Here is a 17959-nt window from a genome sequence, read left to right on the forward strand (position 1 = left end):
ACATGGAGTTGGGGGGATGGGGGGGCGAAGGGGAAGCTGGGGCGAAGTGAGAGAGTAGCATAAATATATATACACTACCAACTGTAAAATAGAGAGCTAGTGGGAAGTTACTGTATAACAAAGGGAGATCAACTCAATGATGGGTGATGCCTTAGAGGGCCAGGACAAGGAGGGTGGGAGGGGATATGGGGATATATGTATAAATACAGCTTATTCACTTTAGTATACCTCAAAAGCTGGTACAAAAGTGTAAAGCAATTATATTCCAATAAAGAGCTTTAAAAAAAAAAGAGTAATAAAATGGAAAGATAAACAATAGCGATGAAAAAAAAAGCAAACATTGGTGTACAGGCATACCTTGTTGTATTGTGTTCTGCAGATAATAATGTTTTTTTAATTAAATTTTATTGGAGAATAATGTGGTTTTTACAAACTGAAGGCAACCCTGCATCGAGCAAGTCTATTGATGCCATTTTCCCAACAGCATTTTATTATTTTTTTTATTTTTTTGGCTGCGTCGGGTCTTAGTTGCAGCATGCAGGATGTTCACTGCGGCATGCAGGATCTTTTGTTGCAGTGTGTGGGCTTCTCTCTAATTGTGGCATGCAGGCTCCAGAGCCCGCGGGCTCAGTAGTTGCAGCACAGGGGCTCTAGAGCACGCAGGCTTAGTTGCCCTGTGGCATGTGGGATCTTACTTCCTTGACCAGGGATCAAACCCACGTCCCCTGCTTTGGAAGGTGGATTCTTAACCACTGGACCACCAGGGAAGCCCCCCAACAGCATTTTAAAATTAAGGTGTGTACACTGTTTTTTTTAGACATAATGCTGTGTATGGCACAGTGAATAGACTATGGTATAGTGTAAACATAACTTTTATATGCACTGGGAAACCAGAAAATTCATGTAACTCACTTTATTTCTATATTTGGAACTTTACTCTGGTGGTCTGAAAGTGAACCCACAATATCGCCAAAGTATGCCTGAACTAAAAGGAAGATTTACCAGCTTTGTTATCCTAGCGAGAGAGTTAAAATGTAGCTGTTAATTATTGATAGTTTAAGCAGATACAAAATTTGTAAAAATAGAGAGAATTTATACTATACTACCATATCTGATTTAATTGACTCACATGTAGAGAACCTCATGCTCTAAAATTAGAAAATATGCATTCTTTTTTGAACAAACAAGGAATATTTAAACCAATTAGTGATGTGTACTGGCCCCTAATGCAAGATTAATATAATTTCAGATATTCTGTATCATGCAGATTCATGTGCTTTAGCTATATAGTACTGTTAACTTAGAAGTTAATAACTAAAACAAAAATTTCCACTTTGCTTGGAAATTAAAATGTGCATTTCCAAATAACTCATGGATCAAAAAATAAATCATAGTGGAAATTTAAAGACACATAGCACTGAATAGTAATAAGAACACTACATCAAACTAATGATTCATTTTGAGTGCTTACTATGTGTTTATTTGGGATACAGCAGTGAATACGTCAAGATTTCTGACCTTGTGGATCAATAAATGTAATGAAAAAGTAAATGACCTAGTAGAAAATGATAAAATCTTATGGGAAAAACGTAAAAAGAGAGCAGGGTAAAGGGCATTGGAATTAACGGTGGAGATTGGAGAACAGGTTGCAGCATTAAAGGAAGCACTTAAGATATTTTAGGCTTCATTGAGAGAGTGAGAATTGAGTAAAGACCTGAAGACAGTGAGTTAGCCAGGTGGATATCTGGAGGAAGAGGATTCTAGGTAAAGGGAACAGTTAGAATTTAAGACCCTAAATATGAGTATATCCGGTATGTTCAAGGAATAGTGTTATAGAATAATATGGTGAGAATGGAGTGAAAGTAGATGAGGTCAAAGAGATAAAGGAGATGGCAGGTCACATAGGGCAGAGTCTTTGGCTTTTACTCAGAGTGGAAATAGTAACCACTGGAGAGTTTTGAGCAGAGAATAACATGCTCTGACTTACCTTTTAAAAGAATTCTCCACTGCCATGGCAAGAATAGGCTATAAGGAGGAATGGACAGAAGCAGAGAGACCTATTATAAGAGTAATGTAATAGTCCAGGTGAGAGATGGTGATGGCTTAGATTGCAGTGACGGGTAAAGTGATAAGAAGTAAATGATTTCTGGATACATTTTGAAGATGGAACAAATTGCTGACAGTATGAGGAAAAGGAGGAATTAAAGATAATTCCAAGGTTTGTGTCCTGAGTGATAGAAGGATGGAGTTGACATTAACCATGTGATGAAGGCTTTGAGTGGACAAGATTTGGGGGAGATCAAGAATTTAGTTCTTAACATGTTGAGTTTGAGATATTTTTAGAACTTCAGTAGAGATTTCATGTTAGACAAGTAGGTACATGGGTCTTGAGTTAAGGAGAGAAGTCTGGGCTAGAATGCAGTAAAGCTGTACGTAAGGGAAATTTATAATCCTAAATGCAAGAGGCTGAAAATAAGAGCAAAGAATAAGTACAGAAGAAAGATAAAATAGAGAAGGTCAGCAAAGACAAAACTTGCTTCTTGAAAAAGCCCAGTAAAAGGCAAACGTTTGTCAAGATTGATCAAGGAAGAAAAAAAGAGAAAGCACAAGTAAATAATATTAGGAATGAAAAGGGGGCATGACTACAGATAAAGTAGAAATTTAAAAATCATATGAACAACTTTATGCCAGTAAATTTGAAAACTGAGATGAAATGGACAAATTCCTTTAAAAATTAATAATGATCCAAGAAGAATTAGAAAATTTGAATAGTTCTGTAAGTACTAACCAGATTGGCCAGAGAGCGAGAAGGTCTCAGAAGAGCTCAAAGATGAATGAGATCATATCAAAAGGATGTAAGAGCTGGCTTGAAAGGGATTTTACTGGCTGACTGTGATACTGTACATCAAAAAGAGTGACAGTGATGAGTGAAGAAAAACATCCCTGTGTATATAGTTATATTCATGAAAGGAAAAGAGAAGGAGAACAAGGGAGGGGCAAAAAAGAAAAACTCTTTATAGAGGAATGTCACCTAATAAATTGCATACTTTTTTTTTGTATGTTTAATATTAAATGTTACATATATATTTTTTAAATTTTTTTTTAAATAAATAGCAAGTCCTAGGTGAGGACATGGAGAGACATCTGGCCATTGTAGTAGACAGTGTTCCAAATATTTGAAGGAGGAGGGGAGGTAAGACGTGAGAAGGTAGCTATGATGGATTATGTAGTTAAGGGAGGGTTATTTTCAAATGAGAGTCACTTCAGTGTACAGTATCAGGGAACCATTAATTTCTTTTTAAACTACTTTATTATTATAAAAGTACAGAGTAAAATTCAAACTGTACACGTTACAAAATGAAAAGTAAGTTACCCTTCACCTTCCTCTGTATGCCCAATTCCATTATTAACAATTTCTTATTTATTTCTTGTATACATTAACATTTTTGTGTAACCATCACCACTATCCATCTCCAGAACTTTTTTTCATCTTCCCAAACTGAAACTGTGCTCATTAAACAATAACTCCCCATTCCTCCCATCCCACAGCCCCTAGCAACCACTACTCTACTTTCTGTTTCTATGACTTTGACTACTCTACAATCCCTCATACAAGTGGAATCATACAGTATTTGTCTTTTTGTGACTGGCTTATTTTACTTAGCATAATGTCTCTTCAAGGTTCATCTATATTATGGCATGTGTCAGAGTTTGTGTCCTTTTTAAAGCTGAATAATACTCCATTGTGTGTGTGAGGTTTATATATATCACATTTTGTTTTCACAGTGTGTTCTTAAAAGAGGACTAACTATAGATAAATAGATTTTTTAAAATTACAAACAAATACATGTTCAACTTTACATTAATAATTTTTAAAGCCTAAGGGAAATGGAGAAAATGTTCATTAAAATATTAACCCTTTCTGGCTTAAGAAGTAGAAAGCCCAAAAAAGACCTGAGACCCAGCTGGTTTAGCAGCACACGTGTGATCATGTATATGTTTGCTTTTATTAACGTGTGTTTTGTGGTTGAGTATTAGTTTGAAATAATTTTTTATCTTCAAAATTTTTTTTTATAGTTCTTTTTTAATTTTTTTGACTGCATTGGGTCTTTGTTGCTGAGCATGGGCTTTCTCTAGTTGCGGTGAGTGGGGGCTACTCTTCGTTTTGTTGTGTGGGCTTCTCATTGCGGTGGTTTCTCTTGTTGCAGAGGATGGGCTCTAGACTTATGGCTTCAGCAGTTGCAGCACTTGGGCTCAGTAGTTGTGGCTCATGGGCTTAGTTGCTCCGTGGCATGGATTGGACTAGGGATCTAACCCATGTCCCCTGCATTGGCAGGTGGATTCTAAACCACTGCGCTACCAGGGAAGTCCTATCTTCAAAATTTTAAACAAGGCTGTTTTTCATATCCAAGTGGATATCTTTGCCAGGCTGCATCAGATCTCATCGGATTAAAAAATAATCCCTGTGACTTACATTCAAGAGATTGTAATTATTCAGGATTCAATCTGTATTATAGTTATTATTCTGTGATGAATAATGCTGCTGTGGATGCTTTTGGATTTATACCTGGGGCACATGTGCAAGAGAAGAATTGCCAGATTGAAGGGATGCAACTATTTGACTTTACAAGTGTATATTGTCAATTTGTCTCCCATTTAAAATCCCATTAAAAGTACTTTGATATGATCAATACAATTGACAAATCTTTAGCCAGACTAAGGGAAAAAAGAGAAGATGCTAATTACTAATAGCAGGAATGAAAAAGGAACAACAGTACAGATCCTACAGACATTGAACTTCCAGAAGTTTTGTAGTTAGGTTTTACTTTTAGGTGTATAATGCATTTTGAGTTAATTTTTGCAAATGGTATGAGGTGTGGGTCAATTTTTTTTTTAATTTTTAATTAAAAAAACTTTAAAAAATACTTTTATTTATTTACTAATTGGCTTCATTGGGTCTTTGTTACTGCACGTGGGCTTTCTCTAGTTTTGGAAAGCAGGGGCTACTCTTTGTTGTGGTGTGAGGGCTTCTCATTGCGGTGGCTTCTCTTGTTGCGGAGCTCTAGGCGTGCAGGCTTCAGTAGTTGTGGCAGATTCTTAACCACTGTGCAACCAGGGAAGTCCTTGTTTTTTGGGGGGTTTTTTTGGTGGATTTCCAACTGTTCCGGTACTATCTGTTGAAAAGACTGTCCCTTCTTCATTTCTTCATTAAATTGCCTGTGCACCTTTGTCAAAAATCAATTAACCATATGAGTCTATTTCTGAACTCTGTTTTGTCCCATTAATCTGTGTGTCTGCCCTTTTGCTGATACCTCACGGCCTGGATTACTATATCTTTTTTATTTATTTATTTATTTATTTATTTATTTATTTATTTATTTATTTATTTATTGGCTGCGTTGGGTCTTTGTTGCTGCACACCAGCTTTCTCTAGTTGTGGCAAGCAGAGGCTACTCTTCATTGTGGTGAGCAGGCTCCTCATTGTGGTGGCTTCTCTTGTTGCAGAGCACAGGTCTAGGCATGCAGGCTTCAGTAGTTGTGGCACACAGGCTCAATAGTTGTGGCTTACAGGCTCTAGAGCACAGGCTCAACAGTTGTGGCACACGGGCTTAGTTGTTTTGTGGCATGTGGGATCTTCCTTGAGCAGGGATCAAACCTGTGTCCCCTGCATGGGCAGGCAGATTCTTAACTACTGCACCACCTAGGAAGTCCCACTATATCTTATTTGGAAGCCAGGTGATGTGAAGCCTCCAACAAAATTTTCAGAATTATTTTGGCTCTTCTAGGTCTTTTGTCTTTCCATTTATATTTTATTTTTTATTTATTTATTTTTTCCATTTAAATTTTAGAATCTGTTTGTTTTTTCCAGAAATCATGCTGGGATTTTGATTAGGGTTATGTTGAATCTATGCATTAATTTGGGAGAGAATTGACATCTTAATATTTAGTCTTCCAACCAGTAAATATGGTATATCTCTCCACTTATTTAGGTCTTCTGTGATTTCTTTCGTCAGTGTTTTGTATTTTTTCTCTGCATACAGATCTTATTTTGCTAGATTCTACCTGTTTATCATGCTCTTATAAATGATACTACTTAAATTTTTTTCTACCTATTATGTATCCTACAACTCTACTGAACTCACTCACTAGTTCTAGTACCTATTTTGTAGATTCTTTGTGATTTTTCTTTGTAGACAAATCATGTTGTCTGCAGAAAAGATAGTTTAATTTCTTCCTTTCCAATTTATATGCCTTTATTTCTTTCCCTTGTCTTACTGCACTGGCTAGAATGTCTAGTTGTAGAGGAAGGGTGAAAGTGAACATCCTGCAGCTTTCAGTCTTTCATCTTTATGTATGAGAAAGTCTTTGTGATCTTGGGGTAGGCAAAGATTTCTTAGGACACCAGCAACACAATCCATTAAAAAAAAATTTTTATAAGCTAGAACGTCATCAAAATTATGAAATTCTGCTATTTTAAAGATACTATTAAGAGATGTGTATAGTGACTTTATTCATAATTACCGAAACCCAAAACAACCCAAATACCCTTCAACAAACAAACTGTGATACAGACAATCTTTAGGACATCCCTGAAATGGAATACTATCTTACAATTAAAAAAATGAAATGTTTTGTATATTTTACCACAATTAAAAAAAAAAGACGTAGGGGAATTCCCTGGTGGTCCAGTGGTTAGGACTCTGTGATTCCACTGCAGGGGGCACAGGTTCGATCCCTGATCCCGGAACTAAGATCCTACATGCTGTGCAGTGTGGGCCCCCCCCCCCCCCCCCGCCAAATGACTTAAGAAGAAAAAAAATGAGATACTGATATACACACATAGATACATGTCAGATGTATTATGCTAAGTGAAAGAAGTCAGACTCAAAGTTTATGTGTTATATAATTCCATTTATGTAACTCCGTGGAAAGGACAAAACTATATGGTTAGAGAGGAGGGGTTCACTAAAAATGGGCAGGAAGGATTTTGGGGGAAATAGAACTGTGTTGTAACTGTGGGGATTACACAACAAAATTTGTCAAAATTTATATACCTATACATTAAAAAGGGTGAATTTTGGTGTATGTAAATCGTACATTAATAATAAACCTGATTTTTTTTTTTAAAGCAAAACACCAACAAAATAAATGAGATGACTTCCTGTTTCTCCACATCTTTACCAAATCTTGGTACTGTCAGCTCTCTTAATTTTTTGCCAGGCTTGGGGAGGGGCGGGTAAGTGCTGTTTCCTGATCTTAATTTGGATATTCCTGATTAGTAGTACATGTGCTGCCGAAGCAAGCACAAGATTTTCCTGATTATTAATGAAGTTCTTTTTTGATTGGCTATTCAAGATTCCTATTCTTTGAAAAGCCCATTTGTGTCTTTTGTGCACATGAGAAGTTACAAGGAGTTTCTCCTAGTTGGAGGTATGTCTTTCTACTTTCTTTATGATGTCTTTGATGAAGAGAGGTTCTTAATTTTAATAATATTGAATTTATTTGTGTATTGAGGTTAATATACTTTTTATTTTGGTTAGCACACTGTGGTTTAAGAACTCTATACCTACCTTATGGTCATAAAGATGTTTTCCTGTGTTTTCTGCTGAAGCTTTTGGTTAACCTATTGTATTTGTACTTAATCCATTCAGAACTGATTTTTTTTTTTTTTATTTATACACATATCCCCATATTCCCTCCCTTCCTTGACGCCCCCCCTGATTTTTGAATGTGACATGATAGAGTTCATTTTCATTTTTTTCTGTGTAGAAACACAGTTGTCATTGTCTAATTTAATGAAGAGCTTTCTCCTTTTTCCCAGTGATCTGCAATGTCATTGTCATAATGTCCCTGTCATAAATGTCAGTTAACATAGAGATCTGTTTATGGGCTCTCTGTTTGGTTCTAATGGTCAGTTTGGCCATACCTGCACAAATTCCATAGTCTTTTATACGACGTTGTGGTATCTGGGAGGCCACATTCTTCTACCTTGTGTCTTTTTATTCTTAGGCCTTTACACTTCCATATAAAATGAAGAATCAGCTTGTCAGATTCCTTAATGTATTTTTTGTTTGTTTTTTGTTTTTGTTTTTTTATAAATTTATTTATTTATTCACTGTGTTGGGTCTTCGTTGTGTGTGGCTTTTTCTAGTTGTGGCTAGTGGGGGCTGTTTTTCATTGTGGTGTGCAGGCTTCTCTTGTGGAGCACGGGCTCTAGGCACATGGGCTTCAGTAGTTGCAGCACACGGGCTCAATATTTGTGGCTCATGGGCTCTAAAGCACAGGCTCAATAGTTGTGGCGCACGGGCTTAGTTGCTCCACAGCATGTGGGATCTTCCTGGAGCAGGGATCAAACCCGTGTTCCCTGCATTGGCAGGCGGATTCTCAACCACCACGCCACCTAGGAAGCCCCCTTGATGTATTTTATTAGGATTTTGACTGGAATTCTGTTGAATCCATTGATTGATGTTTAAGAACTGATCTGATATATGTGTTAGTCTTACCCCTATGGTACTTCACACTTAGTATTTAAGACTTCTTTATCAGGTTATATGGTTCCTTTTTATTTCTGACAAGGAAATTGTTATTTGCTAACAGTATCCACTTCAATGGACATGGAATTTTATCAAGAATTTTTCTGTAAATATAGTGAATGATATTTATAGATTTTTTAAGGTAAAGCCACCCTTGAGTTCTTGGGATAAATAAAAGACCATCTTTACACGCTAATGCTGCTTCTAGCATTTTTGTGATCCACAGATCATGGGTTCATGTAATCTCAGGAAAGAAATTTTCCCAGCACAGTTTAGCACACAAGTCTAATTATTGATTGTAAAAAGCAAACTAAGCAGTGAAGTGTTTAAGCATTCATTATTTTGGTAGCTCACAGTGAGTCAGGATTAGAGAAGATCTATTGCAGTAGTAGTTTCTAGACATGGGCCAATCAATTTAAGAAAATAAAAAAACTAAAGGTGCTGAAATAGAATTGTTCATAATGGCAGTTGAGGGCATTAAAATCATTATCACATTCTGATATTTTAATTACCAGAAAAATAGGAAGAAGATAGTAAAGAACAATTCTTTAACTTGAGTACATTCTGCTTTAGGAAAAATAAGCTGCCGTGTCCTTATTTTTTCTCATTTCTCTGCAAACCAATGGAAATTTCACCATGGGCCATGGCCAGAATTTGGGAACTACTGCACCAGGCCATATTATACTGCTTCTTGGAAATTTTTCTGTACTTGTTAGATAGATGGAGAAAAAAGGGCACAGTACCTAACTGACAGCTAATTGGCTGACATTGTATTATGAAGGTTTTATGGAAATTAATTCTTCTAAGTTTTTGGTAAATGTACAATTTTACAACTCCTGGTTTCACATATGCTTTCTTGTTGGTGGTGGTGACATTGATGTTGAAATATCATATGACACCCTGGTTAATACATTGTTTTTTCACAAGTTACTCTCTGCTAATTTTTGTAGCATCTCTCTCTCTTCCTTACCTGTTAGAGAAGTATAAGATGTGGAGAGTAAGGTAGATTATTGTGATGTAAATTTAAGTACATAATTAGCAAGGTAAATTTGTTAAAAGAATTGATATGATATATATTCTAAATGCACAGTGGAAATGTTTGGGGAATTAATTTGTTGGGATTAGCCACACTAGTATTTCCCTTCATTAATGTAAATAATAAATAGTTTTGCTAATAGTCACTGAAGATGAAAAGGAATAATCTGCTTTTTTTGGCCTCAAGTTAGACTCTGGCAGTAGGCAGTCAGTCAACAAAAACATATTAAAAGGCTAGTTCGTATTCAGCACTATGAGAGAGGGAAAAGAAGTAAAAGATATAATTCTCTTTCAAAGAGTTTATTATCAAACCAAGGAAAAGCAGTATACATGGTACTAAATACAAGAGCAATATAAGTTCAGAGTAAAGAAAGATGGAAGTGGTTTCAAGAGCTGTCATTGAGGACCTGAGTTTTGAGATGAAAATTCAAATAATAAAAGGAGAAGAGTAATGTCATTTTAGATGGAAGAAATAGTATGAACAATTTTTAAAATCCATGAGCAGACAGCTTGGCTCTGTGATTAACCAACATTTGAATCATTTGTGAACAGAGTTTTGGTTATAATCAACTTTTTAAAACAATTTGCTTATTACATGATATGTGCATAGTTATTCTGCTTAGTTATTAGGCATAAGCAAATAAACAACTCATATAAATCTCTATTCTTAGTATTACTGTAGACAGACCAAGCATTTCTGAGGTCAGCTGAGAAGAAACTGATTGAGTTAAAGCCCTCAGACTGCTTTGAAGATTAGGGTTCCCAGGTGATTCTCCTTCTGATTTTTTGGCAGTCTAGATGTTTCATAAGCCTCCTAGCTGTCATGAGCCCAGAATAGAGCAAGGGGGTCCTGGAATTGGAGGAGATAAGAATAAAGCCTTTTCTCTCCCCATTTTCAGAGGCCAGGGTTAAAGAGGAAGAAACTATCGTCATACATGTCTTAGATTTTGATTAATCAATGGCGTTTCCCCCTCATACTCACTTGATATGTATTAGCTTGAGGGAAGGAAAACTGGGGGAAAACAACTGCTGTTAGTGAAGTATTTGACTTGCTCTGTAAACAGACATTTAGCATATATTATTTATCTCTTCCAAAGTTTTTTGAGTTATATTCATTTTTAAGGTATGGAAATCTCAGAGACATATAAATTTAGTCAAGGTCATGACAGTTATTGAGGTAAAATTTGAATTGATGTATGTGTGAGTCCAATTTCTGTTTTCTTTCTGCTATACCATCCTCTGAAAGGAATGAGAATTCTGATATGTGGATTTGAGAAAGGACTCTCCTTAGCACTAAGGTGGGACAGATCACATTATTTATTTGAGTCCTCTTTTCACCAGCATTTTCATATTAGTGAAATTAGGGCAAACGAGAGAGTAAATGTTATGAAAGAACAATGGTGGGGGGTTGTTTAAGGCTCTGTAATATAGACTTATAAAAGATAGACTTGGTTAACAAGGGACAGGAGTAAAAGGTTCATTCTCCTTCACATCCTAGATCATTGCCTGGTGTCATCTAGGAGACCCCAAAACATTTGGGGGTAATTGATAAGAGAGAGAAGCAGATAGTTTGGAGCATGGGGCAAGATGAGGCCTGTTTGGGGATGATTTTAGAAGGGAGTCCTTGGTTTGTATTTATCCAATAGAAGATATTAATTGTATACCTGGTAAATAGTTGATTGGCATTGAGGTACAAAGCCAGTGTGCTAAAAGAATTCATGGTCTGGCAGGGAAACATTTATAAATGGATATTTTAAATTCCAAGTGAAAAAGTACAATATCTATATACAAGGTACTTTAGCACTATTGAGGAAGTATGTAAAATGTAGTGGCATAGGGGTATTTTCCTTTAAACTTTTAATGTATTATTTTGGATAAATAAATATGTGCCTGACTCAAATTCCAAAAAGTATATGATGGAAAATGAATTCCTCTATCATGACTGTCTCTATCTCTCTTTATCCCTTGGTTTCCTTCTGTAGAGGCATCACTGTTAGCAATTTCTTATATATCTTCCCAGAAGTATTCTCTATAAATATGAAGTCTATGCTTGTTTGTACTTTTTGTACACATATACTAGCAAAGTAGACCCATTATATTTTGTTTTCACTTTATATCTTAGAGATAGTTGTAAATGAACTATAAAATGCCCTTGTGTTTTTTAATAGTTATGTACTTTTTAAAAAATTTTATTTATTTATTTATTGGCTGCATTGGGTCTTCACCGCTGTGCAGAGGCTTCCTAAAGTTGCAGGGAGTGGGGACTGCTGTTCGTTGCGGTGCGGCTTCTCATTTCGGTGGCTTCTCTTGTTGCAGAGCACGGGCTCTAGGCGTGTGGGCTTCAGTAGTTGTGGCACATGGGCACTAGAGCTCAGGCTCAGTAGTTGTGGTGCACGGGCTTAGTTGCTCTGCGGTATGTGGAATCTTCCCAGACCAAGGATCAAACCAGTGTCCCCTGCAGGCAGATTCTTAACGACTGCGCCACCAGGGGAGTCCATTATGTACTTTTCCACTGGAAGGAGGTAACAAAATTTATATAGCTAAGCCCCGCTTAAGAACTTTCAGGATATTTCCAGACTTTTGTTGGAAATAGTGCTGCAAAGAATATCTTTGTACATAGGGACAAGCATACTGGTGGGATTAATTCCCAGCAGTCTGGAGAATGCATTGAAACTAGAGACCAAGATCAGTTATTAAGAAGTTTGTTGTAGTAATGATGAGAAACTGAGGTAGGGTAGTGGCAAATGAAATGGGGGGGGGAAATGAACTAGAAATTATGTACTTATCAGTTCTAAGACGTACATTGTCTTTTCACATTTTAACGTGTTTGAAATCAGTATGTATTACACAGTTGATGGCCTCATTCAGCTAACTGTGATTACTTTTAAAATTTCTTAATGGTATATAAAATGTGCATGTTATAAACAGTCTTATCTTAAATTCAGAAATATGCAGTAATACGAAGATAGGATTAACAAGACTTAAATGTAGAAAATAAGGGGAAGCATTGATTAATGATTGTCAGCTCTACTCTTGGTGGATATTTAGATTCTGATTTTCTTTTGGCTCTTTACAGATCATTGATAACACTGAATAGTTTTCTCTTTAGAGTCAGGGAATGTTTGGATTTAGTAGATTTCTAGGTAATTATATATAACGATATTTAACAAATGTTCTGAGTGGCAAATTATTCAAAGAATTTCTAAGTTGATACTTTACAAATATTGAGAGATCATTTTGAATTTTTTAGCTTAGATGTGGCTCTTTCAGTGTACAATGAAATAATTTTCTTGGGACTCAGGTTCTAAAATCAGTACCTAAGACAAAAGATTAATTCTTTTTTTTTCCCCAAAAAGATTCTTAAAATTGTGCACTAATTACAATACCTAATGGTGTCTTAGATGAAGTCTAGTCCCTATCTAGCCTGTATAGGTACTCAGAAGCCAGCTACCTTATGGGATTTTTAACTAAACTAAATAGAAGACTTTAGTACTCATTTTTCATTCCTTTTCTTCTTTTCTTTGTATTTTCCTTTTCTTTTTGCTAATTTATTTATTCAAGAAATAGTTACTGAGGGACTTCCCTAGTGGCGCAGTGGTTAAGAACCTGCCTGCCAATGCGGGGGACATGGGTTCAATTCCTGGTCCAGGAAGATCCCACATGCCGTGAAGCAACTAAGCCTGTGTGCCACAACTACTGAGCCTGTGCTCTAGAGCCTGCAAGCCACAACTACTGAAACCCATGTGCCTAGAGCCTGTTCTCCACAACAAGAGAAGCCACCACACTGAGAAGCCTGCACACCACAATGAAGAGTAGACCCCACTCAACACAACTAGAGAAAGCCCACCCACAGCAACAAAGACCCAATGCAGCCAAAAAAATAAATTAAATAAATCAAAAAAAAAGAATTACCATGTGTTAGACAAAGTCCTAGGTGCTAAGAATTCAACACTAAACAAAACTGGCAAAAATCCTTGCCCTCATGGGGGCAGACGGGCAAAAAATAAAGTAAGTAAATTATAGTATATTGGGGGAATAAAAAACAAGCAAGGGTGATAGGAATGCTGGTGGTTTGATGTTGCAGTTTTCCTGGTCAGGGAAATATAGAAAGTCACTGAGAAAGTGACATTTGGGCAAAGATTTAAAGGCAATGAGGGACTTCCCTGGTGGTGCAGTGGTTAAGAATCTGCCTGCCAATGTATTTTCTTAATCAGTTATTATGGAAGCAGCAAATACGTATCATAGAAAATTAGAATACAGGCAAGCAAGAGTGAAAAAAATAGAGATCAGTACTTTTAAAACTTAATTCCATATTCTTTCTTATCTTTCACAGATTTTTTTGTCCTAATATGAGATCATTGTGTAATTAGTTTTTTCCCCCCGGTTGATGATTTCTTTGTTTCCATTTCTGTAAATTTTCATCTTATCTTATCCCAGACTATATTCAGTTTTCTTCAGTTGATCCGAAAATGTCATTTACAATGGCTAGACCAAACCTATATCCATTTCAGGAACACAAATTAGTTACATCAGATTGCTCTGTACCTTGAGTCTTTTAATCTCTCCAGTAGTAGTTTAGGGTGGCAATTCCCTGGTTAGGATGGGAATTCCCTGGTTAGTTTTCACTTCCAAGGGCCTGGGTTCAGTCCCTAATGGGGGAACTAAGATCCTACAAGCCATGTGGCACGGCCAAAGGGAAAAAAAAAAAGTTTGGGGTGGTTTGTTTTGGGAAGAGGTAGAGATGAAGTAGAGAGGGGTCAGAATCTGATGTGAATTCAATTTAAAATTTTTGAGTTTTTCCTATGGGTGAGTAGAAAACACTGAAGATTATTTAGAATGGGCTATCATAGAAATAGAAAATTCTTTGCGGTAGGGTGCGGTTCTGGGAACTGTGAGTAATTCATTAAGGGTGGAACTTTGAATTTGAAGGGGGAGAGGTGAGAATGGAAGAGAAGGTAAGATCCAGAATATAAATGAAGACTAAAGTGCTTGGCCATTTTCTAGTAAGCAGTTGGAAATCATTGACAGATTTGCTATGATAAATAATTGGATAACATTTACATATTAGAAGATGAATTTAGCAACAATGTAGAGAATAAATTTGAGAAGACCAAGTCCAAGGCAAGATAACCAGTTAGGGGTCTATTGCAATAGTAGTCCGGATCAGAAGTGATGACCCAGCAAAGAGCAATGGTAGGAAGAGAAGGAGAAGAGGGGATAAATTTGAAAAATGTTGTTGGGAGACAAAATTGGCTGGACTTGGAGATTTATCAAAAGGGGGTGAGGGTCAGGTAGGGAGGAAGAAGAGCCAAAAAAGGCTTCTGAAATTCTGGCTAAATACAAGAGCAGTAACAGATGAAAGAGGAAGAGGATTATTAATAAAATATTGAAAAATCAAGTTCAAGGTGCCTCTGAGATTTTGAAGTAGATGTATGCATTAACTGGTAAAGGGAAATCCAGGCATGAAATCTATGAATATGGGAGTCATTGATACATAGTGGTAGTAGTTAAACATGGATAATTATGCTGATAGCATTCCATTTTCTGTTGGCTAAGCACAGTCCTAAATGCTTTACATACATTGTTTTATTTAATTCTAATAACAACCCATGAGGTTGTCATTTTGCAAAGAAAAAGAAAGTAACATATACAAGTGCTGGGTAATATATAAGACCCTAAAGCTAATAAGTGACAAAGCCAGGAATGGAACAAACTATCTGATTTTGAACCTGAAATCTTAAAACACTATGCTATGGGTGAATAGAGAAGAGTGCTCAGGAGAGAACCCTGGGGAGCATCAACATTTAAAGGAGGCTGACCACAGGCAGAGCTGCCTACCTATCATGCCCATCTTGTGTGTCTACATGAAGGAGGAGCTAGAGACGTCAGAGGAGAACTAGGAGAATGATTATGACAGAAACAAAAAGAGGGATTACTATAACAGATTATTCCTTGTGCCAAAAGCCTGGTGGAAATGATACTTCTTGGTAGAAATAGCATTTTAAGAAAATCTCCTTTGGGTGTAATAAGTTGGAGTTTGTTGGTAGTCTTTAATTGCTGTTTGAGTGGAGTGATGGCAGCATAAAAGAGACAGCATAATTTATATAAAGCTCCTCACATAGTAGATTGCATATTTTTTAAGTACAGAAAAAAGGTAGCTCCTATAATTATGGAGTTACTAGAAATTAAAGTAGAGACAGTGAGTATACAACACTCTTTCAGATCCCTAAATCTAAAAGATCTTAACTGACTCAGGTAAAGTGATCTGGATGGATTTAAATATGGGTACATTTTTTGAGAGAACATAATTCCCATCTAATGATTTCTGCTTCTATGTGAAATAGCATATTAAGCTTTCTCCTGAGAGTGAGAAAGAATGTGGTAAGAGAGGGCGCTTGACAAGAGTGGTACAAGTTTGAAATAGCTCTTACAGCAGATGAGAGGATGCTAATGGAAGACATGTGGAAGGAGGGCCCCGCTGAAGGAGGAGACTGAATTTATCTTGTTTCAGTATTCCTGGTGGTATGATTTTTCTTCAGCAGAACCCAGGGGCAGAAATAAAGGTGCAGTAAAAGCATAATGATCCAGATTTAGGATTTTCTTGATTACATGTGATAGAAAGGCTAAATTGTAGGAAGAATGAAAAGCAAATGAAGGTTTCAATATGAGTGGTTTAGATAATGGATCAAAAAGACTCTGGAATTGATAGAGAAAGAATTGAGTACTGAAAGAGACTTGTATGTGAGTTAGAGAAAATAAAGAACTGAGATCTTGATGAAATTGAAGGACAGATTTAATGGAGTGGGAGGTTGTGGTCAGAAAGGGTGATTTTAAAATGTAGAAAGAAGTGGTTCTTAGAGGACACCGAATTTGAGGTCACGATTAGAAAATGTGAATCATCTGTATGGAGATTAAGATTGTTCAGGATAATAATGAAACTTGCCGTGTCTTTGCTCAGGTTCCAGATGGTACGTTGATTGGGCCCTGTCCTGGACCTTTAAAAAAGGTTGACCTAGGTGGGTTTATGGGCTCAAATTGCTTATTCCCCAGGACATTCGCCTAGTGATGAAAGTGGCAGCAGAGCTTCTCTTCCAGTAGATGGGAGGCCTTAGGTGTATCTGGACTGGTTGTCGAAAGAGTCTGTCTACAATAATAATGTAGAGGAGGTTAAGCAATTTGCTTGCCTGTGGTCACGTTCTGATTGGATTCTAAAGCCCATGCTCCTTCCACTAACCCTGGTGTTTTTGCAGCAAATTGAGCTGCTTCAACTCAATTTTTTATCTTCCCAAATGTTTGGGAGAACAATTTTATTTTGGCTTCTCCAGAGTTAATGGGTTTTCTAGTGCCAAACACATGCAAAGTGAAGTAGAACTCTACACAAGGAATACCTTGAGCAGAAACTTAACCTGAAGCAGGCAAGGTTTTTAGGCATTAGGTGCAGTAACTTTATCCATTAGTTCATTTGTCTGTTTATTCATCTTCCATCCATGTGGTAGCAGTTATACAGTTTGAGAACACTGTATTTGGAATAAATTGCACTAAATATAAATTGACTCATTTGGTTTTATTTACTGTTTTTGTCATCTCCAGCTGCCTATCCCCACCGTTTGAATCTCTTTTACCTTGCCAATGATGTCATACAGAACTGTAAAAGGAAAAACGCAATCATATTCCGTGAATCGTTTGCTGATGTACTTCCTGAAGCAGCTGCTCTAGTGAAGTAAGTAAATTCTTACTGCTCTTTGGGATCTAAGCTTAGAAAATTTAGAATTTTAGTTTTCCTTTCTACCCATTAGTAAGAACTAATAGAACTTACTAATAGTTCTTACTAATAGTAATAGTTACTAATTACTAATAGTAATAGGTGCACATACTTGAAGATCCAAGGATATTTTGTCTAAATTGTTCATTGTAACTTTCGTGATAATACACACATTTATTTAAAAAAAGACTCTTTCTTCCCTATTTGAAAACTTGTCTGTTATTTATGCTCTACCCCCTCTCTCCTAAGTATGACCAGGAGATATACTCTCTGGCTGTACTTCTTTCTAACTGCTTTTTCTGTTTTTGTGTTTTTTACATTTCCATTTTTTCTTTCAGAGTCTTTCTGACATCTTGCCCCGTTCATGAAATCTGTGTAATTAAGGAGAAATGAAAATACTTATCTTAACTACATATTGATTTACTCCATTCTTAGCAAAATTGTATCCAGCATTTCCCAAACTGCTAGAACACTTATATTTGATCTTATTTTTGCCCTGTATTAATAGTGTTTTCCTTGTGTTTCATCCATATTTGTAAGCTCTTTGCTTGGTGTGAGAAACATACATGTACACACAATTGGAGGATAAACAATTATATGGAAAAATCAAAACAGCTAAATATTTCCT

General features: G+C 36.4%; 1 protein-coding gene across 3 annotated transcripts in view; it reads left to right on the top strand.

Annotated features, from left to right (window-relative positions):
• The window catches only part of RPRD2 (regulation of nuclear pre-mRNA domain containing 2), an 86166-nt gene that overhangs the window by 19085 nt on the left and 49122 nt on the right, over window positions 1-17959 (top strand). For all 3 annotated transcript variants that reach the window (XM_057722144.1, XM_057722153.1, XM_057722161.1), the window contains exon 2: window positions 17160-17289. In XM_057722144.1, coding sequence (XP_057578127.1) covers window positions 17160-17289 — 130 coding nt within the window. The remainder of the gene's footprint in view (window positions 1-17159; window positions 17290-17959) is intronic.

This window comes from Hippopotamus amphibius, chromosome 1 (assembly GCF_030028045.1).
Source record: "Hippopotamus amphibius kiboko isolate mHipAmp2 chromosome 1, mHipAmp2.hap2, whole genome shotgun sequence".
In the NCBI taxonomy this organism is placed as follows: domain Eukaryota; kingdom Metazoa; phylum Chordata; class Mammalia; order Artiodactyla; family Hippopotamidae; genus Hippopotamus; species Hippopotamus amphibius.